The 23,198-nt window shown below is 43.1% G+C and overlaps 1 protein-coding gene across 1 annotated transcript in view; it reads right to left on the bottom strand.

The window, feature by feature from the left end:
* The window catches only part of HDAC9 (histone deacetylase 9), a 573,266-nt gene that overhangs the window by 429,138 nt on the left and 120,930 nt on the right, over positions 1-23,198 (bottom strand). The window contains 2 exon segments of the mRNA XM_078150730.1: positions 11-170; positions 3,343-3,584. Of these exon segments, the coding sequence (XP_078006856.1) occupies positions 11-170; positions 3,343-3,584 (402 nt within the window).

Here is a 23,198-nt window from a genome sequence, read left to right as displayed (position 1 = left end):
AGCCTCTTACGTTCGCGCCCTCTCTCCTTGCCTCGGAGAGGGGGCAGCTGCTGCTGCTGCTCCCGCCGGTGTCTCTCCACCTCCTGCTCCTGCCGCTGCTGCTGCTCCAACTTCTGCTCCTTCTCCAGAAGCTCCTGCTGCTGCTTTAGAGCGAGAAGTTCCTGTTGCAACTTACGAGAAGAGAAAGACGTGAGAGTTTGCAATGGGCTTGGGTCCTCCAATCATGGCCAGTCCCCCTGCTGTCAGCCAAGCTGGAGTCTTCTCCCATCTGAACTCCTAGGGAGCTTTTCCCTTCTTGGGAAGCACCATCAACAAGGGGAAAGGAAAGAGAATGATGAAGAGAGGGAGAAAGGGAGAGAGAGAAAGTGACAGAGGGAGAGGGAGAGAGGAGAGAGAGAAGGGGAAACAGAGAGAGAGAGAGAGAGAGAGAGAGAGAGAAGGAGGAGGAGGAGAGAAGAGGAAAGGAAGAGGACAGCAGGGAGAAAAAGAGAAGAATGGGTTGGCAAAGAGAAAAAGAAATGTGGGAAGGGAGAAAGGAGAAAGAAAAGTGAGTGGCTGGCCTATGTAGTATATACACAAAGCTTTTTCTGATAACCCAATCCTCCCATCTTGCTTCAGAGGAGAGGCAGAAATCTGAGTGAATTGGTACAGATGTGCCTGAAGAGAAAGTTCAAATTCCACCGACTTGGGGTGGGGCAGTTCACAAGAGCATTGTTCCCCAGAATTCTAGTGAGCCTGTGCATCTAACCTCTCCCCCTCAGCCTTCTCTTCTCTGGAACAGCAGCCCCCAGGGGCTCACATTGTCACCAAACTGCCAATTAGGGGCACTGCCTAAGAACGGGTCCAGGCTATCAGAGCACACTGGCATGGCTGGTTTGCTGCTCTTATTTCTTCCCTTAATCGTCAGGCCAATGTTCTCCCAAGCAACATCCAACTGCCTTGGGCCCCTGCACTAGAACCCGGGCCACAGAGAGGGACAGAGGCTGAACAAACACTACCCTCACTAACAGACGTGTGGACTTTACTGACTCCACTGAATTTAAACTTCTCCAAAGTAGGCAGCAAACAGGACCTCAACAAATGCTATTTCTTGGAATTTGCTTCAGGACCATAAGAATACATATCTGTGTGGGTGTGTGTATGTCTGTGTGTATCTGTGTGTCAGTGAGTGTGAGAGTATGTGCATGTGTGTATACAGGTGTGAGCATGAGTATGTGAATGTGTATGTGACTCTGTGTGTGAGCCTGTGGATGTATGTGCATATGTATGAGTCTGTGTGTCTATAAGTGTGAGCATGCATTTGTGTGCGAGTGAGTCTCTTTTTGGTTGGACCTGTGAATCCATCTCTGTGAACAATTTCTAAAGCAAGTCCCAAAGCTAAGACTCAAGAGAGGTCCTGAGGCGGTGGTCTATCACAGGACATCATGGTGCACTGGAAGGAGGGCTGAGGATCCAGTCCCAGCCCTGGTACTCACTTCCCTTATGACCTTGGGCAAGTCCCTTTATCCTTCTGAGCATCCCTTTCCTCATCTGTGAAATCAGAGGTTTGCACTGGGGCCCTGAGGTCCCTCCCAGCCCTAAATCTGGGCTCCTTCCACATCTTCACAGGCATCAGGGCTGAGTCATGGGACAACAGCATCAGAAACTGAGCAGCAGAACAGGAACTGCTCTTGACTTCTCCCAGCCTACAGGCTCTTCCATCCCCCAGGGGAAGATCTAGTCATGGTGGCTGGTGCCATTTTGGGCAGTCCTCTTGATCCCATGCACTCCCAATTAGTAATGGCCTTCATTTGTTTTCTTCTATAACTTCTCTATTGTCTTAGCCCCAGTCAACAAGCATTTATCAAGCACCAACCATATGCCATTTTATGCCCTCAGGAAGCTTACATTCTATCTAGCTCCTTTTCCCTCTGCCACACACAAAACATAACTGGGGTCCACAAAATCAGCTCGTCCCACAGCAGCTTGGCCTTGTTTGTTTTTCTTTCTTCACAGCCCCCAGAGGGCTCCAGGGACCCCTAATATACAGAGCAATCGAACCATTTTGAAATGGTCACTATACAATGATACACAATTCCAGAGGAGCTGCATACATCCAATGGGGTAAGATTCTCCAATGGTATCTCTTCCATTACAGAGATGGAGATTCCCAGAATGCAGTGCTCAGGGTCATGGGATGATGGCATTAGAGCTAGAGAGGACTTCAGAACCAAAGTCGAAGCCACGCTCTTTCCAGACGAGGAAAGGGAAGCCCAGAGAAATGAAGGAACTGGCACACAGGCAGCATGGGTCTGGTCACTGTCACTCCAAGACCAGGTACCACACCACAGTGCCTCTTACATCCTCCTCCTCATCATCGTCATCATCATCATCGTCATCTTTGCCGTCCTTGTGGTGATCATTATTATTAATATTAACAATAAGAACAAGCTTGGCTAACAAACTGTAAATACTATACACAAGATTCAGACCAGGTCTCTGGCTCCCATTAGGACACTTTTCCTCCTACACCATACTGTCAGCTGCTAATTGTGTGACCCTTAGCATTTAGCCTACCGACGCCTCAGTTTCCTCATCTGTAAAATAAAGGAGATGTCTTTTTTGTGAGGAAAAGGAACTAGGAACCATGGGGGTGTCCATCAATTGAGGAACGGAAGAAAATGCTATGGAATATAAATGTGATAGAATACTATTGTGCTCTAAAAATGATGAAGAGGACAGTTTCAGGGAAACCCAGCAAGATCTGTAAGAAATGATGAAGAAGGAAGAAGAACAATTTATATTAAAACAACAATGTTGTAAAGATAAACACACAGCTGCAATTCCAGAGGACTCATGATAAAGTCTGCCATCCACTCTGTGATGGAGAGGGGACAGATTCGACTGAGACATATTTTGGACATGTCCAAAGAAGGAATTTGCTTGACTATGTATATTTCGACAGAGGATTCATTTTTCTTTCTTTCTCAAGATGGGACAGATGGGAAGAGCAAAAGAGAAGGCGGGTTTGTTTTTTTTTTAACAAATTAAAAATTTGATTAAAAATGAATTCATCAAAGTAGTTGTTCCAGGCATGTGAGCCTATATTACAATTCACAATTTTTCTCTTTCCTGGCACCAACAACAGTGTTCTCTGCTGCTGGTGACCCACCAGACTCATGGACAAATCCAACATCCCAGCACCTCAAAACAGCTGAGGGCAGAATTGGGCCAGGGTCCCCTGTCACCAACCTGGGCATGTCCGTGTATGGTGCCAATCCCTCCCGAGCTCCCCAACCGTGCCTGGTCATGAGAGGAGCCCCCACCCAAAGCCAGGAGAGGGGAGAAGAGAGCACGGGCTACCTTGATGTGCTCCTGTAGTTGAGCCTGGTGCTGCCTCGTCAGGTTCTCGTGCTGCTTCTGGAATTCTGCAATGAGCAGCTGCTTCTGCAGGTGCTGCTGCTGCTGGATGAGCAGCAGCTCCTGCTGCAGCTGCTTCTCCCGCAGCACAGGGTCTACCATGGGCATCATCATTCTGAGATCCGTCCTCAAGTCCAAGGGCGTGACGGGGTCCAGAGTCACAGGAACCTCCGACTTCACCTCCACTGCAGGGCAGAAAGGAACAGAGACAGAAGGGATGACGACAGCAGCTTGGGAAACACCTCGAAAGCCCAAGCTCCAGGGGAAGCCTAGGAGTCGCTTCTATACAGCTCAATAATGGTGGGTGTCAAATCAGGCAAAAGGAAAGTTTAACAGAGAGAAAAGCATCATGAGATAACAATCACACCCCTGGAATCCAGAGGTTCTAATGTCTGCCCACAACATAGCTAGGGTCAGGCAAATGGAGCTTCTTCTCAGGGTGCTGAATTTGGTGGGATCTGATAGCACTCACAGACACTCTGAATCTTTGACAACAAAGCTTAGAGCCTAGTTAGCAATATTAAAGCTTCTTCCCCATCTGCCACTGCACCACATTCACAATCACATCCACAGCCCAACAGTGGGATATACCTCAGAATCTTGATCAAGGGGCCTATTATTCCCACTGTAAGTGAGGAAGAACGTTGGGCCACTTTTGCAACGCTTGACTTAGGGGCAAACATTCCAGTTACAGCTCTATGCACAAATGTAGGCCTCAGAAGCATCTGCGTTGTCTTTCCAAAGGAACATGGGATAAAAGAAAGAGAAATAATGCTGAATATGGGTGTGAATCCTGACTCTGGTTCTTCTGCTTCTCTAAGTCTCACTTTCCTCAATTTAAATTGATGGGGTGAAATAAGTGACCTTTAAGAACGAGCCTCTGGGTTAAGTGGATCAAGGAAAGAAATCATACTGGAAAAGGAAACTGACATGAACACAGTAAATTAATTAATTCAGTAGAACATTAGTGTTACATCAAACTGAGAGATCTCTAAAACAAAATGAAAGAAAAGTCAGTTTAAAACAGGCAAAGGTGATGGCAGGGAAGGAATGAACATTTATATCGTCCCTCCTATGTGCCAGGCACTGTGCTAAGCATTTTACAAATATTATCTCACTTGATCTCACAACAACGTTGGGAGGCAGGACTGTCATGATCCCCATTTTACAGATGAGATAACCAAGGCAGACAGCAGTTAAGTGACTTGCCCAGGTCATAGAGCTAGTAAGTTTTTGAGGCAAGATTTGAATGAGTCTAGGCCCAGAGCTCTATCCACTGCATTACCAGTTGCCTTCTAGGATAGAAGATTTAGTGACTCCCCATGTCTTCCTTTTCAAATCCAAAGCCCTGCATAGTCTGGCTCCACACCATCTTAGCAGACTCGTCCCACATTATTTCCCCACATACAATCTGCATTCCAGCCAAACTGTACTAGCTCCCTAAAAGACAGCCCTCCCCCCTCAATGCCTACACACAGTTTGCTTGCCTGCCCCCTTCTCCTCACCTCTGCCTCCTGGCAGCCAGGGTTTACTTCAAGACCAGACTTAGGAGAAAGCTCTACATGAGGCCTCTTCTGATCCCCTCCCCCCAACTGTTACTATTCTCCCCTGACCCCCCAATTATTACTCAGTATATACCGTGCCTTCGCTAATGTGTTCTCCAGACCCACTTCCAGTAGAATGTAAGCTTCTTAAGGGCAGGCACTATCTCTGGATCTTAGTACCTGCACACAGCAAAGGCTTAATAAACGCTTGCTCGACTTGGGGATCAAGAAGTAAGCCATATATATCAGAGTAACACCTCCAAATGGCACAGAATCACAGAGTCTGGTGTGATCTGAACCTCGGACCCAGTTCAAACAGGAAAGGAGCCCTTGCTCCACCATACTGGACAGGGGTCAGGTGGTTATTCAGCCTTTGCTTAAAGATCTCCAACAAGGAAGAGAGAGCTCAACATTGCTGGCTGTACATACATATGCATATGTATGTATGTATGTATAAATATATATACACATGTATATATAACAGACAAATATATTTTAGTTTGACATTCATTTTTTTCTGAATTCCAAATTCTCTCCCTCTCTCCCAAACCTCTCCCTCTTTGAGAAGGCAAACAATATCATATCAATTATATATGTGAAGTTATACGAAACATATTTCCATATTATTCATGTTGTAAAAAAGAAAGTAAAAAATATGTACTTCAATTTGCATCTTTCCCCAGAGATGGCTAGCATTTTTTATTATAAGTCCTTCAGAGCTGTCTTGGGTCACTGTATTACTGAGAGTAGCTAAGTCATTCACAGTTGATCATCATACAATATTACTGTTACTGTGTACAATACTGTCTTGGTTCTGCTAACTTCACTTTGCATCAGTTCATATACATTTTCCCAGGTTTTCTGAAAGCATCCTGCTCGTCATTTCTTACAGCACACCAGTATTCTGTCATAATCATATAAATGAGCTGCTACAAATATTTTTGTACATGTGGGTCCTTTTCCCTTTTCTTTGATCTCTTTGGGATGCAAGCTTAGCAGTGGCATTGTTGGATCAAAGAGTATGCAGTTTTATTAGCACTTTGGGCACAGTTCTACATCATTCTCCAGAATGGCTGGATCAGTTCACAACTCCACCAACAGTGTGTTAATGTTTCTATTTTCCAACATCCTCTCTAACATTTGCCATTTTCTTTTTCTGTCAGGTTAACCACTTTGACAGGTATGAGGTGAGACCTCTGACTTTTTTTTTTAATTTGCATTTCTCTAATAGTGATTTATAACTTTGTTTTTCATATGACCATCAATAGCTTTGACTTCTTCTGAAAATTGCCTATTCATATATCAACTGGGGAATGTCTCTTATTTTTTTTTAATTTGGTCCAGTTCTTTGTATATTTGAGAAATGAGCCTTCATCAGAAAAGCCTGCTGTAAACATTGTACCCCCACTTTCCCATTTTCCTTTTAATTTTGGCCACATTAGTTTTACTTATGCAAAACCTTTATAATTTCATATAATCAAAATTATCCATTCTACTTCCTGTGATCCTCAATATCTCTTATTTACTCATCAACTCTTCCCTTATCCACAAATCTGACAGGTACACTTTTCCATACTCCCCCAATTTACTTAGGATATCACCCTTTGAGTCTCACTCATTTATCCACTTTGACTTAATCTTGGTATTTGGTGTGAGATGCTGCTCCATGCCTAAGTTCTGCTGAACTGCTTTCCAATTTCTGTAGCAATTTTTGTCAGATGTTGAGTTCTTGCTCCCAAAGCTTGGATCTCTGGGTGTATGAAACATTAGATTCCTATGGTCATTTATACTGCATATTGTGTGCCTACACAATCCCTGAGCCAGTAGGAGATTGTTTGCATGATTACCACTTTGTAATATAGCTCCAGATATGGAACTGCCAGGGATGGATGCACTTTTGAACTGTTCTCATTATTAGCAAAGCTTTCCTGTGGCCCCTGTGCACCGTTTCCCCATGGCTGCTGGGTCTGCCTTCTGGAACCCAACAGAAGACCTTAGCTGCCTCCTTGTGAAACAGCCCTTTCAATACCTCGATGCAGCTACCATGGTTACCTTCAGTCTTCTCTTCTCCAGGCTAACTATGACCAGATCCTTCCATGGAGCTTCATCTTCCATGGACTCAAGGCCCTTTCACAACCTGGCTGCCCTCCTCTGCACCACCTCCAGCCATCACCTTAAACAGGGTTCCCAGGCCAAGAGGCTGAAGTTCTTCCTAAATGAGGTGGTGACAAAAGCCTTCATTCTATAAACACATGAGCAGGAGCTTTTGCTGCTCCTTGTAATCTTGGGTTTCGATATCTGCCAAGGGGGCGGCCTTAACCTCAAAGACACTTTTCCACTTAGAGATGGAGGCTCAAGACACTTCTTCCCCCCTTATCAGAGATGTTGTCACAGGGTTGCCTTCCAAGACAAGCTTGGACTGGATGAAAGAGGAGTTTCCTTCCAATTTTACAATTCTGAGGTTACCTCCAAATAGCCAGTCCTGGACAATGTCAATGATAACCTCTCCTCATCAAAGTTCAAAAGGTCATACTGCAACCTCTATTCTTTATGTGGAAATCCCAATAAACAGAGGTCAGAATTCAGCCCTATAAACATACACAGAACTTCATGTTTAAAGATGCATGGGGTATATGAGACCCCACATGTCTATTTTGTCTGGTTTTCTTATAGTCCATAAACTAGAAACATCAACCCTTTAAAACATGCGCACAGGCGCGCACACACACACACACATACACACATGCGCACGCACAATTCTCTCTCCTTTCCAATAAACCCCCCAAGCCCCTGAACCAGTTACTGTAAACCTCAAAGAGTAATTTGCCTTCTTAACCTGCTATCCCAACAGATATGATTGGTTCTAACTGCTTGCTTTTATTCAGAGTCTAATCACTAAATTGTGAAAAATCACCCTCAACTTACCCAAAGTGCTCGTGATTATAAATAATTGCCCCAGACCGAGAGAAAGCGGCAGGCAGGATCCCAGCCTTTCATCCAATTTATTCAGCAGCCATCCACATTCCATTTGTCTAGACTAAATATAGCAGCGTTTATACAAGAAATCAGGAGTGCTACCCGGGAGCACAGGAAAGACATGAATATTTCATCAAATACAGGGCGGCGTGGCAATCTGCAGATGGATGGAGGAGCTCAGGGCTGGTCATCTCTGGCCTGATGGACGCAGGCCTGCTCCTTGAAAAATAGCTCATTTCTAGCCAGTCTTCAGGTTGTGGAACCAAAGGCATCTGTTCTGGATTTGGTTTAGTTTTTAACATAAATTGTGACAAAGCCCCATCCCACTCAAAAGAGAGTGATGGGATTTGTTACATCTTCAGTGAAAAGATAATAAACTGAATGCAGAAAAATGGGAGCAGCCTCTGCAGGAGTCGGCTGCTTCTGGACATTGCCTTATGGAGGATTCCTGTGCCCAGCACAGGATGGCACAGAAAACCACTGTCCACAGCTGCCAAGTCACCACCACTAGCCAAAATGCAGCCCACCAAGAAACACCAACCACTGGGCGTGACCCCAGGAGACAGGAGGTTAGCTCTGTCATCAGAAGAAGGTACACGTTGTGTCTGCAGGGATTCAAATGCCTCCAAGAGTAAGTGGCTGATTGTATAGAGATAGAGAGAAACCAGATGTAGGAACAGAATAGGGAACTCCTAGGTGAGGGAAAGCCCTTCACCAATGCAGGTCAAGCCCTTCTTTGTCCCTCATAATCTTAGAGAATTGCCCAAGCACTGAAAGATGAAGGAACAAAATTAAACTTCATTCTATTCCACTCAAACTACAGCTTGTATTAAGTGCCTCTGTGCCTACTACTGTGCTAGGATGCAGAGACACAAAGGTAAAAATAAAAATACTCTTCCTTTCATAAGCTTATATTCCATTGGGAGACAATAGCATAATCATAGATAAAGTAATACTATATATATATATATACACACTATATATGTATATATAATACTATATATATATACACACACATGAAAATGTACCATTTATACATATATACACACAGAGACATATATACATACATGCATACACATATGTAGGGATCGCTCTGTAAAGTTAATTCAGTATAACACATCACTATGCAGAACGGGTCGCTGTCCATGATGCCCTACCCCTTCACGCCGGGAGTGCTCCTGCTCCTTCCACCCACCTCCTGGAACTACTCAAGGCCCACGTTCCACGAGAAGCCCTTCCTGACCTCCCTCAAGACTAGTACCTTCACTGTGTGAAGGATCTCCAGAAAGGGACAAAACATGGAAAGCAATGATTGTCAAAAATGAAAAAGTCACAAAAGACATTTCTTTCTCTGGGGAAATTAGACAGCCTTAGAATTTTGCCTCTGTGCACGGATGACAGGCTATTGGACTCCAGGACATCTAAGGCCTCTTCCTATTCCAAAATACTGGAGAATAAAACTCATTTTTATGTAGGAATGACAAAATAACAGTCTTCTTGCTTTCTTCTGCCATTCCTGGAGCCTTGAATGTTCTGAGTTAAGTCTGAGTTTCCCAGAATGTTTATGGAATATGATACATGAGCTGACTAATTTAGGTAATTGACAGTTATTAGGTATGCTAATTTTATGACAATTTTGAAAAAGTCATTAGGTACAAGGGGCAGCTAAGTGGCTCAGTAAATAGAGCTTGGAGTCGAGAGGATCTGAGTTCAAATCCAGCCTCAGACACATGACATTTACTAGCTGTGTGACCCTGGGCAAGTCACTTAACCCCAACTGCCTCACACACAAAAAAAGAAGAAGAAGAAGAAAGAAACAAAAATCATTAGGTACTAGGTTCAGACCTAGAATAGCCCTTGAAGTTCACATGTGGTACCATTGCTTAAATTTATAGCTGAGGAAATGGAAATCCAACAGGGAAGTGACTGGTCCAAGGTCTTGCCAAATAAATTTCCACTCAAACTACCCTGATACCCATTAAATTTCAAGATTTATTGACATATTGTGTTTTGACAATAAATGCTTCACAAGAAACACTCCAAAATACCTCCAGAATGCACATTCCCTGTAAACAGTGAGGTAAAACCACCACAGATCTCACGTTCCATTTTCCATTTTAGTAGTTCAGCAATTACTGACAAAAAGGAAAACTATATGCTTTACTTTGATTGCAAGGTACTGGCCACCATTTCGTCTTTCTCTAATACCTCATAAGACATTGATCATTAATTAGATACCACTTGGAATCCACTCCCTTTTTCTGTTTCTTCTTTCTTCTTCTTTTGTTGTTTCTTCTTTCATGATGTCTCTCCAATTCATTGTTGGCGATCCATTTTCATCAGCACCATCCCATGACCTCAATGACTTCAAATCTGCCCCACTGTAATAATCCCCAACATTGGTCTCGCTGCTTCCAGTCTCTTCCCCACTCCAATTAACCATTGCCAGCTTCAGCTCCCTAAAACAGTGTTGCCAATTTCATTCTTCAACCAAAAACCTCCCCTGGCTCCCCACAGCCCACCACAAAGAGCCCAAACCCTTTAGGAGGGCATTCAAGGCTCTCCACACCCAAGCCACCTCTTCAATTTTATTTCCCATCACTATCTTGTAGAGAACATCTGCTCCGAAGAGTGAATGAATAGAACTGCCTTGGTTAAGGCTCACCGTGTGCAATACGCCATGCTCTGCCCTAGGAGGACAAAAGCAAGACAGTACCTGCTCTCATGGGGCATGACATGGGGCATGCCAATGGCGAAGGCAGCCTACATGGGACGTATCGACTGCAAGTCAGGTAGAAAGGTCTCGCCGGTCTCTGGGGTGCATCTGTGATGTTATTTCCAATGATGAAATCATATTGGTTTCTCATGCTGAACTATCTGACAGTGTCAAGGACTTTAAGGATAAGGGCTTTCTTTTCTAGGTCTGCAGTAGCTGCGGCAGCTGAGGACGTAATAGCTGCAGCACTGCAAGAGCTGGTGGGAGGTCAGACTTCCACAGGGGCTGCTTCCTGGGACCCCAACTACCTCAATCAGGGTACTAGCAGGGCCAGGGGTCTGCAGGATGCTACCATGTTAGGTACATCCTTCCCTCTCTACCTTCACTAACGTGACGTCTACCATCTAGAAGGCCACTCCTGTCTTCCTCATTCCAGCCTTTCAGAACCTCTGCATTCTATCCAAACTGGCCTGTTTGCTGCTCCCAAAAGTCATCGACCCATTTCTCACCTCTTGGCCCACTTGCTTGGAATGCACTCTCTCCTTATGTCCACCTACCAGAATCCCTTGTTTCCTTTAATCCTCAATTTGAGTACCTCCCCCATCCTCTTAACTGCTAAAGCCTTCTTCCTCAAATTAAATTTACTTATATATTAATATTCAGTATTAGCATGTAAGATTTTTTAGGGAAAGATAGTTTCTCTTCCTGTCTTTAAAGCCCCAGCATCTTATCTTGACATATAGCAGGTACCTAGAAAGTATTCCTTGAACTGAAATGATATAGATACATAAAAATAAAAGATAGAAATGTAGGAAACTCCAAAAAACTGAACTGATTTTATCAGAGCTCTTTAATTTTGTTTTTAAATGAGAATTTCTCCAAGTCATTTCCAAAGAATTATAAGAACTCAACAAAAAACCTCCAAGGTTTGTTTATTAAAAGGCAGATTATTTGTTCTCAGTGGTCACTGAAATCTGTCCTCTGGGTCAATATACAGCACAAATACATGCTAATGAGTTCCTCACCTCCCTTCTTCGATCCGTGCCTTAGAAGCCTCCAGAAGGGGAGACACAGAGGCACTGACAAACATCCAAAACTGACCCAGACAGGAAAAGAAAAATAAATTAGCGGTCCCGATTTCATAAACACTCATGAAATGCGACCTCTGTGTATATCATTATGTGCAGATTGCTTTAAAATACCACAAGTGGCTCCCTATCACTTTCATGATCAAACATAAAATCCTCCATTTGGCATTCAAAGCCCTTCCTAATCTTGCCCCCTCCTCCCTATCCAGTCTTCTTGTATCTTACATACTTGGCAATCCAGCGAAATTGACCCCCTCACGGTTCTCTGGACCAGACACCTCATTTCCCAAACTGGGGCCTTTTCACTGGCTGCTCCCAAGCCTGGAATGCTCTCTCTCCTCATCTCTGCCACTTAATGTCCCTGGTGTTCTTCCAGTCCCCTCTAATATCCCACCTAGTATAAGAAGCCTTTCCCGACTCCCCCTTCATATTAATGAATTCCCTTTGTCGATTAGCATCCTGTATATATCTGACTTATACAGGTTTTTATTTTGTTGTGGTTTCACACATTGTCTTCCTCATTAGACTATGAGCTCTGTGAGGAAGGGATTGTTTTGTTCTTCTCTGTATCCTCAATGCTTACAGTAGGTGATCAATAAATGTTGACTGACTTCATCATGACATCTACTAAAAAAGCCATCAAATCTGAGATTTCTTCACATAAAATAAGGTTATTGGCTTACCTAGAAAGCACTCCCACCCATGTCATCTTATCAAAGTTATGTACTTCTATAGTGATACATTTCACATCAGAAACAGACACCACAAACGAAAAGTAGGACCAATGTAACACCGCCAACCAAAAACCAAAGACTAAGCTGGGTTGTGATTCACCATCGTCTTCTTTTCCAAGTCTTGGAATAGGAAAAGGACAGAACCACAAACATCTAAAATATCAGTGGTCTTTGAAATACTAACTTCGAATTAAGTCAAATGCATATTTTAATCAAAGTCTTTGCTATTTTGATTTGATTTGGCAAATTCACCCTTTTGAATTGAGCAGACACTAACAATGTATAACACACACACACACACACACACACACACACACACACACACACACTACCAACTAATTTGTAACATGTACTTGTCTCTTACTGGTTACCTGACCTTCCTGCTAATCTGTTAAGACAGTAAAAAGCTTCCTGAAGGGGGCAGTAGAATTGGATTTCTTTTTCAAATGTAGGGCTTATATTTTTACATTTACTATGTATTTTCATATCCAATATTACTTAAGTCTTTAATGGATCCATGATTTCAATTGGATGTGATTTTCTACATGTAATACCGCGTATCAAAAATGCTTCAGCCATTACAGAGGGATTTTTATGTCGTTATTCAGTTGTTTTCAGTTGTGTCCAACTCTTTGAGTCCTCATTTAGGGATTTCTTGGCAAAGATACTGGAGTGATTTGCTATTTCCTTCTCCAGCACATTTTACAAATGAGGAAACTGAGGCAAACAGGGTTAAATCTCTTGCCCAGGGTTAATGTCCTACATAGATAGAGGTCAGAAAGTATCTGCATTCAGAGTTCACTTGGCTGACAGAAGAACATTGTCAATCAAATTACCCCTCCCTGCCACATTTGGTGTCAATGATAAAGCTGCTCTTTACATCACATTTCTGACCTGTAGCCTTTCTTCCATGATCAAAGGCATCACTCGTAAATGTAGGGCAAAGAACTAGGCAGGTTTTTCTAGAGTTTTCTTTTTGAAGTTGCAAAAAAAAGCAACTGTTATAAAGATAGCAGAATAAAAGCCTTACTTCTACTCACTCTTGCCATTTATAACATTTTGTGGTTTGTGATATCAAGGAAAAGCCCTTCCCAAAGAAAGGTGGAGAAGAGCCTGTTTTCATAAAGAGCCTCCCAGCTTCCTTGGAAGCTTTGCTTCCATGATGTCACTAGAATCTCACAACATTGCTATAAAACAAGTCTTCAATGGTTCCCTATGTAACATACAAAATTCTCCCATTATTTAAAGCCCTCCATCATCTGGCTCATACCTGCCCTTCCAGTCTGGTTTCCCATTATTCCCTTTCACACACTTTCTCTTCAAGTCAAACTGGTAGACCAGCAGGCTTTATACGTAACACTCTCATTGTTTCTGCATAAGTTATTGCCTGTGTCAGCCATGATCTCTCCCCCACACCTCCCCTACCATTAGAATTTGTTTTCCTTCAAAACACCATTCAGATGTCACCTTCAATATCCAACCAATCTTTCGTGTTCCCCACCTTCCTTCTCCATAAAACCCTTAACAACTGCAGGTTTGGGAAAGGCTTCCACGAAGAAGGGGTACCCGAGCTGAGCTATGAAAGAAGCTAAGGAATCCAACAGATAAAGGCAAGGAGAGAAGGCATTTCAGGGCAGAGGAACCGTCGGATCAACAACAGGAAACCGCATGCCATAGTTGGACCAATTTGGCCATAATGTGGACTAAGTTCCTGAGTAAACTAACGAATGTGGGGTTTTTTTAAGTAAATTGACATATATTGCTATTTCCACCTACAAATAGCCTACTTTTTGATAATCACATATCAATATTTTGAACATAAATTTGATGCCCTAGAATCCCTCATATTTTCAGACTTTTTTGCCTTTATCTTTCTCTATCTAGCAGAGATGATATGGAGCAATGTAATGCTAGACACAAAATAACTGCACATTGAACTGAATTTTTACTTTAAAATACGGTCCCAAGCTGGATTTGATTTGTATAGCTATTTCCACAAGAATCATACTAAAGAAAGGAGAAATTCTATGAATACAAATAAGCCAACCCACAAAATCATATATTTAGAGCTGGGAGGTCTCTCAGAGATCATCTAGTCTAAAACTTATTAGCAAATTTTCTGTCATGGACTTCTTTGGTGAGCTGTTATGTTCCTTCACAGAAGGATGTTTTCAAATGCAAAAAATAAAAAATAAAATAAAAAACATATAGGATTATAAAGGAAACCAGTTTTATTGAAATGCAGTTTTATATATGTGTGTGTGTATTTAAAGTCCATAGACCCCAAGTGAAGAATCCCTGATCTAGTCCAGCTTCCTCATGTTCATCTGAGGAAACTGAGGCACAGAGAAGGTCAGTGACTCATTCAAAGTCCCAAATAGTGTCAGATCTTCCGACTCCAGAGCCCGTGTTCTTTCCATGATAGTACACATTTTACAGAATTCACATTTAAATCATTTTAACAAGTAAACATTCAGAAATTAAAAAATAAAATAGTAAAATGACAGCATGCCCCACTGTTTAACAGTGCTACAATTCAATTTACTTTGTCCTGAATACTGAAGACCACTAGGTCTTATGGAAATACTACAGGCCTTTATCAGCAATCCCAGTTGTAAACTGTACTCCGTTCCAGAGGAAATGACCCATTTCCAAACCCCCAAAGAAAGTATGGTTCCTCCAAGAAAACAGCCCCAGTAGGTTGGGATTTTATGGAAAGGTTATCTTAAGAAAAAAATTTAAAAGTAGCATTTTTAGCAGATATGATTGACATCGGTGAAAATAAATATGCCCCAGACCCTCCTGTGTTCCCCAAAGCCTGACCAACCCTGTTCTCATCTCACCTGGGGCCAGTGCATCATCTGTCTTCTCTGAAGGCAGATTTGAAAACCCTCCAGTCCAATCTCAGCCACCAAGTGAGGTTTCCCCAGCATAAGAATTCATCACAACAAGACATAACAAGAATCTTTTAATTCCTTTAATCTATGGCTTTTTTTAAACTGTTGGCTTCTCAAAGTACAAGGTGTATATGAAAATGGGCTTGGGAGCTGGTCCAGTGGGTGCCGTGAGTGATTGAATACAAGGGATGTCAGAAGAACTAGGTTAATTCTTTGGCTTTACCACTTAATGTCACACTTGTGTGATGCTCGTAAATCATTTCACCTGTTGGAGAATCAGGTTTTTTTCTTCTATAAGATTAGGGAGTTCAAAAAGGGTGACCTCTAAAGTTTCACTTAGCTCTAAATGTTGCAATCTTATGTTATTTTATGCTGAGAACAAAAAAAAAACACTTTAACCATTGGGGTCATTTATGACCCCCTTAAAAATGAAACAAAAATTGGGAAGTCATATTTCTCAAAACAGTCAAGGGAAAAAGTCAACCCAAACCTGCCAGTTCATAATCTGTTTCTCTTTCAAAAGCCTTACCTGGTAGGTTGTTTCACATTTTTCTTGTTTGTCTGATTCAGTTACAACAAAGAACATTTTGTTCTTTCTCTCCAAAACATGGAATCTCATCATCAGTATCAATGAAATGGTTAAGTTCCAAAAAATAGGACCAAAAGGTCCTCCATGATCAATATCTACATGAACTTGTTAACCAAAGACATTATCACAAGTCCATGAGACATGTGTTGCAACTGGATTTATTACAAGACAAAGGTACTCAGCCAATAACAAAGAAATGGCCAGTCCACGGAGACTCATCTGCAGAAATGGCAGGGTTGATGACAGCAATACAAGACCAAGGCACTGCTACCAGAAATGATGAAAGATCGTTCTTAAGGAGTCCAACCTGCTGACTTATGATGATGTCCTAAGGTAACTCTCAAAACTATTCACTATGTAGCTCCTAAGAGCAAAAAGAGTAGCACTTTCTGAATACCTAAAAAGACGTTGATCAAGTGGCCAAATTACACACTATGAGATTTCTGGTCTCCATAAAGAAATACAGGAAATTTTTGAGCTATGATACAAATCCCAAATTATCCAAATTATGGGGTAACATGATGAAGGAAGATGGTCTTCCTCATAACATCACCTTCTACCAGGATGGGACTGAGAGTGCTTTCAATGGATCTAGATATGAGTTTTGCATCCCAATATCTGGGTTCAATAACAAAAATCAATCCTTTTATTTACCTGATCAACAGAACCCCCAAATTAGATATAAACAAACAGCAATATGGTGAGGGCTTGTCCCAAGATTGTTTTCATCTGTTTTCAAATCATAAAATAAGAACAATAGTGAAAAATAAGAACAACAATAATCATAATTCCTGACATTTGTGTAACACTCCAATCCTGTTACACAATCCATAGTGTATCAAAGCACTTCCAATGTTTTTCTTACATTATCACATTTGGGCTTCACAGCTCTATATGGAAAGTGCTAAAGATATTACCCCCCACATTTTATAGATAAAGAAACTGAGGGTCTAAGCAGGAAAATGACTTGTACAGGATCCAACATCTAGTAAGCATCTGAGGTGGGCTGAGCAGAGTCAGAGCTCTTTTGTCTGCTATCCCAGAGATTCCTTTCTAGAACCCCTGGAGATGGTATTCCACAATCCTCTAAACTTTTTCTGAAAAGAGAAGGCACAGTGCTCTAGAATCCATGATGTTCCACACAGTTCTTATCATCGTCGTCACCTCCAGCATTATTACTGTTATCGCCTACAACTCTGGACTCCCGCTTACTGAATGGTACCTGGCATCTCTCATAGCCATCCTCATTGCCCTTCAGCAGCTAAAAGGCCACAGTTAGACATGGAACTTGGGGATAGAAGGCCAATAACCCCCAGTACCACTGACTGAGCCCAAGCATGACCTGTGGGTGTTGACCTACCCACCCTTTGTTCACAGAACAAAAATCTGAGTGGAGAAATTCCATTAAAAAAGAGAATGGTCATAGAAACAGAAGCTTATGGGCTGTATCCACACTACAAATAGGCTGAAAAGGTCTATGTTTACAGGGAATAATTACAGAGTCACTGGGAAGCATCCCCTCTGGTATATTCTACTCCTTGTCTTTTTCCCCTTTAATCAAACATCTTGATACCTGTTAAACTTAAAATAGCTCCAGGAGGGATACCGTTGTTACTCACATACATTTTAATATGAATAAAGGGCGTGGGTTTAAATCCAGCCTCAGACACTTACTAGCTATTGGACCTTGTTCAAGTCACTTAGCCTTGGTTGCCTCACTCATCTTATCTGTAAAATGGGGGTAATGATAGTAGCTATCTCCCAGGGTTGTTGTGGGGATGGAGTGAAATATTTGTCAAGTACTTTGCAAACCTTAAGGAGCTTTACAAATATAGCTATCAGAGAAGTCTCATTCTCCAGAGGATCCATTCATTAATTCTCTACCTACTGCTAACATCCCCTCTCCTTAGGCCTTCCTGGTGACCGCACAGGGCTCCATCCTCCAAAGGTTCCACATGAGTAGCCCTCCTCCAGACTGTCACCCTTGCTCTAACCCAGTCATTGTCCAGAGAAGAGGCCATGCTACAAAGATGGAGAAGTAGGCAGGAGGCAGATTGGGGGAGAGGAGGCTGGGATCTTCAACACCTACCTAAGGATTCTGCATTTCATCCCAGAGGTAACAGGGAGCTATGGAGTGCTTTTGAGCAGGGGAGCAACGTGGTCAGACCTGGGTTTTAGAAGGATTAATTTGGCAGCTGTTAGGAGGAAGGACTGTGAAGAGAAGAGTTTGAAAGCTTTTTCATTCCCCTCCCCCCCAACTTGGCTTCAAATCATCGCTGTTATTCTCAGTCCAACTGTTCCAGACATATGCTGGCTGAACTAACAACGGTAAACACAGCGGGCTGTCTCCAATTTAGTGCTGATTAAGTCATCTTGTGAACAAGCAGAGTTAGGATTCTAAGATGTGAAGGGGGAAAAAAATCACGTGGGAAAATTCTCCTCCCTTAGGAAACCAGTCCCCAAGAGGACAACTAGTCTGCTGACCAACAAGCCACAGGGTGCCTTGTCGCAATACCAGGCACGAGCTTGGAGGCAGAAATACAAACCCACTCCAGGTGGAGGATTATCCCCAAAAGGAGCCTGTCTGGCCCTAGAAACCCCAGAATAATGGACTCATCTGCCCTGGGGACAGGCACACACAATGATGCATGAGCTTCCCGAAAATCTGTAACCTGTCCCACCCATTCTGGGAGGGGGGCTCCAGAATCCACTTTATTCTTAATGATCATACTTTTGCCCCTCACCTAACTCGGCATATGGCAGGCTGGGTATTACAGCGCCCATTGCCACACCTGTCAATTGTGAGAGAGACAAGTGGTTAGGAGTCAAGCAGAAGCTTCACTGTCAATGAATTGGCTCTGGGCAGATTGCAGATGCTTTATTTTGGGGGCAGAGCATCCCAAGGTTATGACTTGGGAATCACTTTATGCAGGCCATTCATTCTCTGAGCACTCTTCCAGCACCCCCCCCCCCCGGGCTCTGGAGACACAAAGGCAAAAACCAAACAAGCCCTGCCCTCTGGGATCTTACCTTCTCCAGCATGTGTACAGGTAAGTGAATTCTGAAGTGAATTTAGATAGAAGTGGCAGGCTCAGGGCAGACCTCTTGTAGGGGAGGCTTGTGAGCTGAGCTGTCCAGCATGCTGAAGGTGCCAAGGCCCAGTCTGGCATTCCAGATCCTGGGACATAATGACAACAGTTTCTGGGTATATTCTAGACTGGATTTTTAGGTTATAAAATCTTTTTGGTAGTCATCAGTAGAAAGTGATTCTCCAGTTTCCTCAGTGCTCTTGTCTGGAAACCGTTATCACCTCTCTCACAAAGAAACCTGATTAATGCTTTCATTTTAACTGTTTCATCCTCCTCATTAGATTATAAGCTCACTGAGGGCTAGGGCTCAGCCATACTCATCCAGGTATAGGCAGTGCTTGCCTAATTCTGCACCTCATATACAGTATGTGATTAATAAAGGTTCATTAACTTGAATTTTCTAGTGGAACTTCAAAAGAATCCAAAGAGAGAGGCCATGCAAGTATTATAATAAATTCATACATAAGGTTGAGGAAGAGGGATTAAGTTGCTTGCCCAGGTCACCCTGATGCAAAGGAGCAGACGCCAATGGCTTTAGCCTAGATCTCCCAACCACAATGCTGATGCATGTGATGTATGGCCGAGCCTCCATCTCTCCCTGTTGCTAAGAACTGTCTCTCAGCCAAGCAAATATGACTGATTCTATCCAACCAATTAACTCATTAAGCTGTCCAACCAGGCTAAGGTTTCCAAGCAACCAGAGAGAAACAATACGAAGTAACTGGAAATCCCCTCAGGGCCATTCAAAATTACTGGCTCTGGTGTTGGTCAATGATGACCTGTCCTAATGTCGACTGAGGCATTGAGGCCTCAGCACACTTTGGAAAACGATAATGTTTTGATATGGAAAGAGAGCTGGGGTAGAGAGGAGGTGAGTGAATAGAAGGAGAGAGAGACTGAGAGGGAGAAGGCTTCTTTCCAGGCTCCCTAAGCCTTCCTGCCACTGCCCTTTAGTCATTTTCTCCCAGGTGCTGAGGTACCTGCCGGGCAGGTGAGACAGAAATGCCCATCAGACTGGACTGGACAGAAGGACCCAGCAGCAAGACTTGGAAGAAGAACAGATGTCCACAAGGCAACTCAGGAGGAAAGAGGGAAGATACAGCCACAATCCCTGGGCAGGATGAGATCTTAGGACACAACTTTGTAAAATGCGTTTCTCAACACTCACACACTCATCACGTTCAAGTCTACACAGTCGCTCCTTCTCTTGATGTTATTACAAGATGTTTCCAAACTGTAACTGTGGTGCCGCCACCAGCCCACTTCCTTTTGGCACTGAGCAGACTTGACTAGACGCTCTAAGACTGTAGTGTGCAAGAGGTCAGAGATGGGAGATGACCATCTAGTCCAACTCCCTTGCTTTACGAAGGTCCGGTAAGTTTACTATTCCAGCACGAGAAGAGAAATAAGTCATTTTTCCTTGAACTTCTTATAATAGTGGCGTAATACTGTTATTTCACATTTTTTAAACCAGCTTTATTCCGCCCCTCCTCTGGTTCCTTATTTTTATCAGAATACAAGCAAACAGGCTTCTTGTGGGGGGAGTGGGTGTTGATACAACCAAGGTTTATTGCTTATTCCCCCTCTACCCTCACTTCAAAGGGGTCTTATGAGGATCAAATGTAGGCAGTGTGGCACAATGAAGGTATGCTTAGAGTCAGAGGTCTGGGTTCAAATCCTATCTCTGTTACTCCTTACTAGGCAGTATAGTGAAGAGAACACTGGGCCTGGAGTCAAGAAGTTCTAATCTGGCCTCAGACACTAGCTGCATGATCCTGGACAAGTCACTTAACCTATGTCTACCTCAGTTTCCTTAACTGTAAAATGGGGATAATAGTTCCTACTTCCCACAGTTGTTATAAAGCTCTAATGAGGTATTTATGAAAACACTTCACAAACCTTAAAGTGCTATATAAGTGTTAAACTCCTCCTCCTCCTCTTACTACTGCTACTATTACTGCTGCTGCTGCTGCTACTACTACTATTACTACTACTGCTGCTGCTGCTTCTGTTGTTGCCGCTGCCACCACCTCTGAATCCTCTGGCCATTCACTTACCCTGTCCAGCCCCCCAGGAGGGGGGGATTATGTAACCCTTACAAGTTCTTCCAGCTCTACACTTCTGCTCCCATGATCTACAAGCCCCCATATTGGACATGTCCAGAGGCACGCTTAGCCACAGTCCACTGCAATGAAATAAACGCTACATGAACATGTTGTTTTAAATTTAATATCCCCAAAACGAGCTGTCCTTGAACAAACCAAATGGGATGAGATGAGATAATGCAGGCGACGCTTTCCACAAACGCCAGCTGGCGTGATTTTCATCTCCTTAAACTAACTTTACATTTCTAAAAGGCAAGGAAACACAATCAGGGACACTTCAGTTTTTTCCCTCCAAATTTCCATACTCTCATCTCCCCAAGGAAATTGTTCTTTCCTCACGATTTTAAATTCTCTTACAATTTTGTCTTTTTTTTCCATCAGATGGGATGAAAGAGTCACTATTCTTGATGTGGAGGGTTAGACTATAAAAGAGAATAAAAGTTGTTCCCTAGCTTCAGTGAATGAGCGAGTGAATGAATGAATTGAAAAGCACTGATTAAGCACAATGTGAGATTCGGGCTCCCATTCGGATGGCCCAGAAGGAGGGGTCCTCAGGGCTGAGCCTTTTCCTTGAAGTCATTTCCATTGATAAAGCCATATCTATTTCTGGTGTGACACCATTAGCAAAGCCAAAGACTCTGATGGTGAGATCTTTCCTTTCTGGGTCCTGAGTAGCTGTAGCTCCTGAGGAGACAGAGCTCTCGCAGAGCAAGGTGATAGGCTTTGTCTTCCCTGGACAATGACGAGGTTGGAGACAAAGCTTGTGCTTGGAAGGAGTGTTATTACTACCACTAAACACTTACATCATGCTTACTACATGTGACAATTCTTATTTCATTTGATCCTCACCACAACCCTGGCAAGTAAGTGCTATTATTATCCCCATTTTACAGATGAGGAAACTGAGGCAAACACAGGCTAAGCAACTTGCCCTGGGTGATACAGCTAGTGTCTGAGGCTGGATTTGAACTCAGGTCTTCCCACCTCCAGGCCCAGCGCTCTAACTACTTGGACACCCACCAGCTGCCTCTCTCCTAACAGCCCTGAGAGGCAGAAACATCAGCAATTCTTATGCCTGTTTTACAGTTGAGGCTCAGCAGGGTTGACTGACCCAACGTCACCCATGTAATCAGTGTCCGAGGTAGTATTTGAAACCAGCTGTCCCTGATTCCAAGGAAGGCCCTTTGTTTGCTACATGCAGCCTCTCTTACTGTTGCTCTGTTATTATAAGGGTCAAGGGTCAGGATCTGGCCTGGGTGGGCAGTCATGCAAGATTATGAGGGCCAAATGTAGGACAGGTCCTCTGTGTTATTACCTCTATCCAGTCTGTACTTACCACACCACTGCCAGGCCTTCAGCTTGATACAGTCTGTGAATAACCAGTCCGGTTCAGAAAGTATCAACATTGCCTTCAAGAAAGTTCCACCATTTAATATCAGACTGAGATTTTTTTTTTTATTTGGTGCAGGTCATCAAGTGCTCTGCCTGGAATCAGGAAGATCTGAGTTCAAGTCCAGCCTCAAACACTTGACAGCTGTGTGACTTTGGGCAAGTCACTTTACTTATCTATGCCTCAGTGTCCTTGTCTGTAACACAGGGACAATAATAATTCTCATGGCTGGCATGAGACCAAATGAGATAATATTTGTAAAGCTCTTAGCACACTGCCTGACATACAGTAGACACTTAATGTTTGTTTCAGTTAAATTATTATTCGAGTGTATCATATGCTTCTTCAAGGTCCCAGTTGGCTCTTGGAACCCTTCACCATCTGGCTCCAGAACTACTTTTGCAGACACTAGTTGGCACCTCTGTGATCACGGGTAAGTCTCTCCAGCTCTCCCTGTCTCACTTTCTCATCTGTAAAAGGAAGGGGTTTGCAAGGGGCAGTGAGGTGGCGAAGTGGATAGAGCACCGGCCCAGTAGTCAGGAGGACCTGAGTTCAAATCTGGCCTCAGACCAAACACTTAACACTTACTAGCTGTGTGACCCTAGGCAAGTCACTTAACCCCAATTTTCATAAATTAAAAAAAAAAAGAGGAAGGGGTTGGGAGCATGACT

The sequence above is a fragment of the Phascolarctos cinereus genome, unplaced genomic scaffold (assembly GCF_003287225.1).
Source record: "Phascolarctos cinereus isolate Bilbo 61053 unplaced genomic scaffold, phaCin_HiC Scaffold_1;HRSCAF=81, whole genome shotgun sequence".
In the NCBI taxonomy this organism is placed as follows: domain Eukaryota; kingdom Metazoa; phylum Chordata; class Mammalia; order Diprotodontia; family Phascolarctidae; genus Phascolarctos; species Phascolarctos cinereus.
Note: the sequence above shows the minus strand (reverse complement) of the source record. Positions and strands in the feature narration are given on the sequence as shown.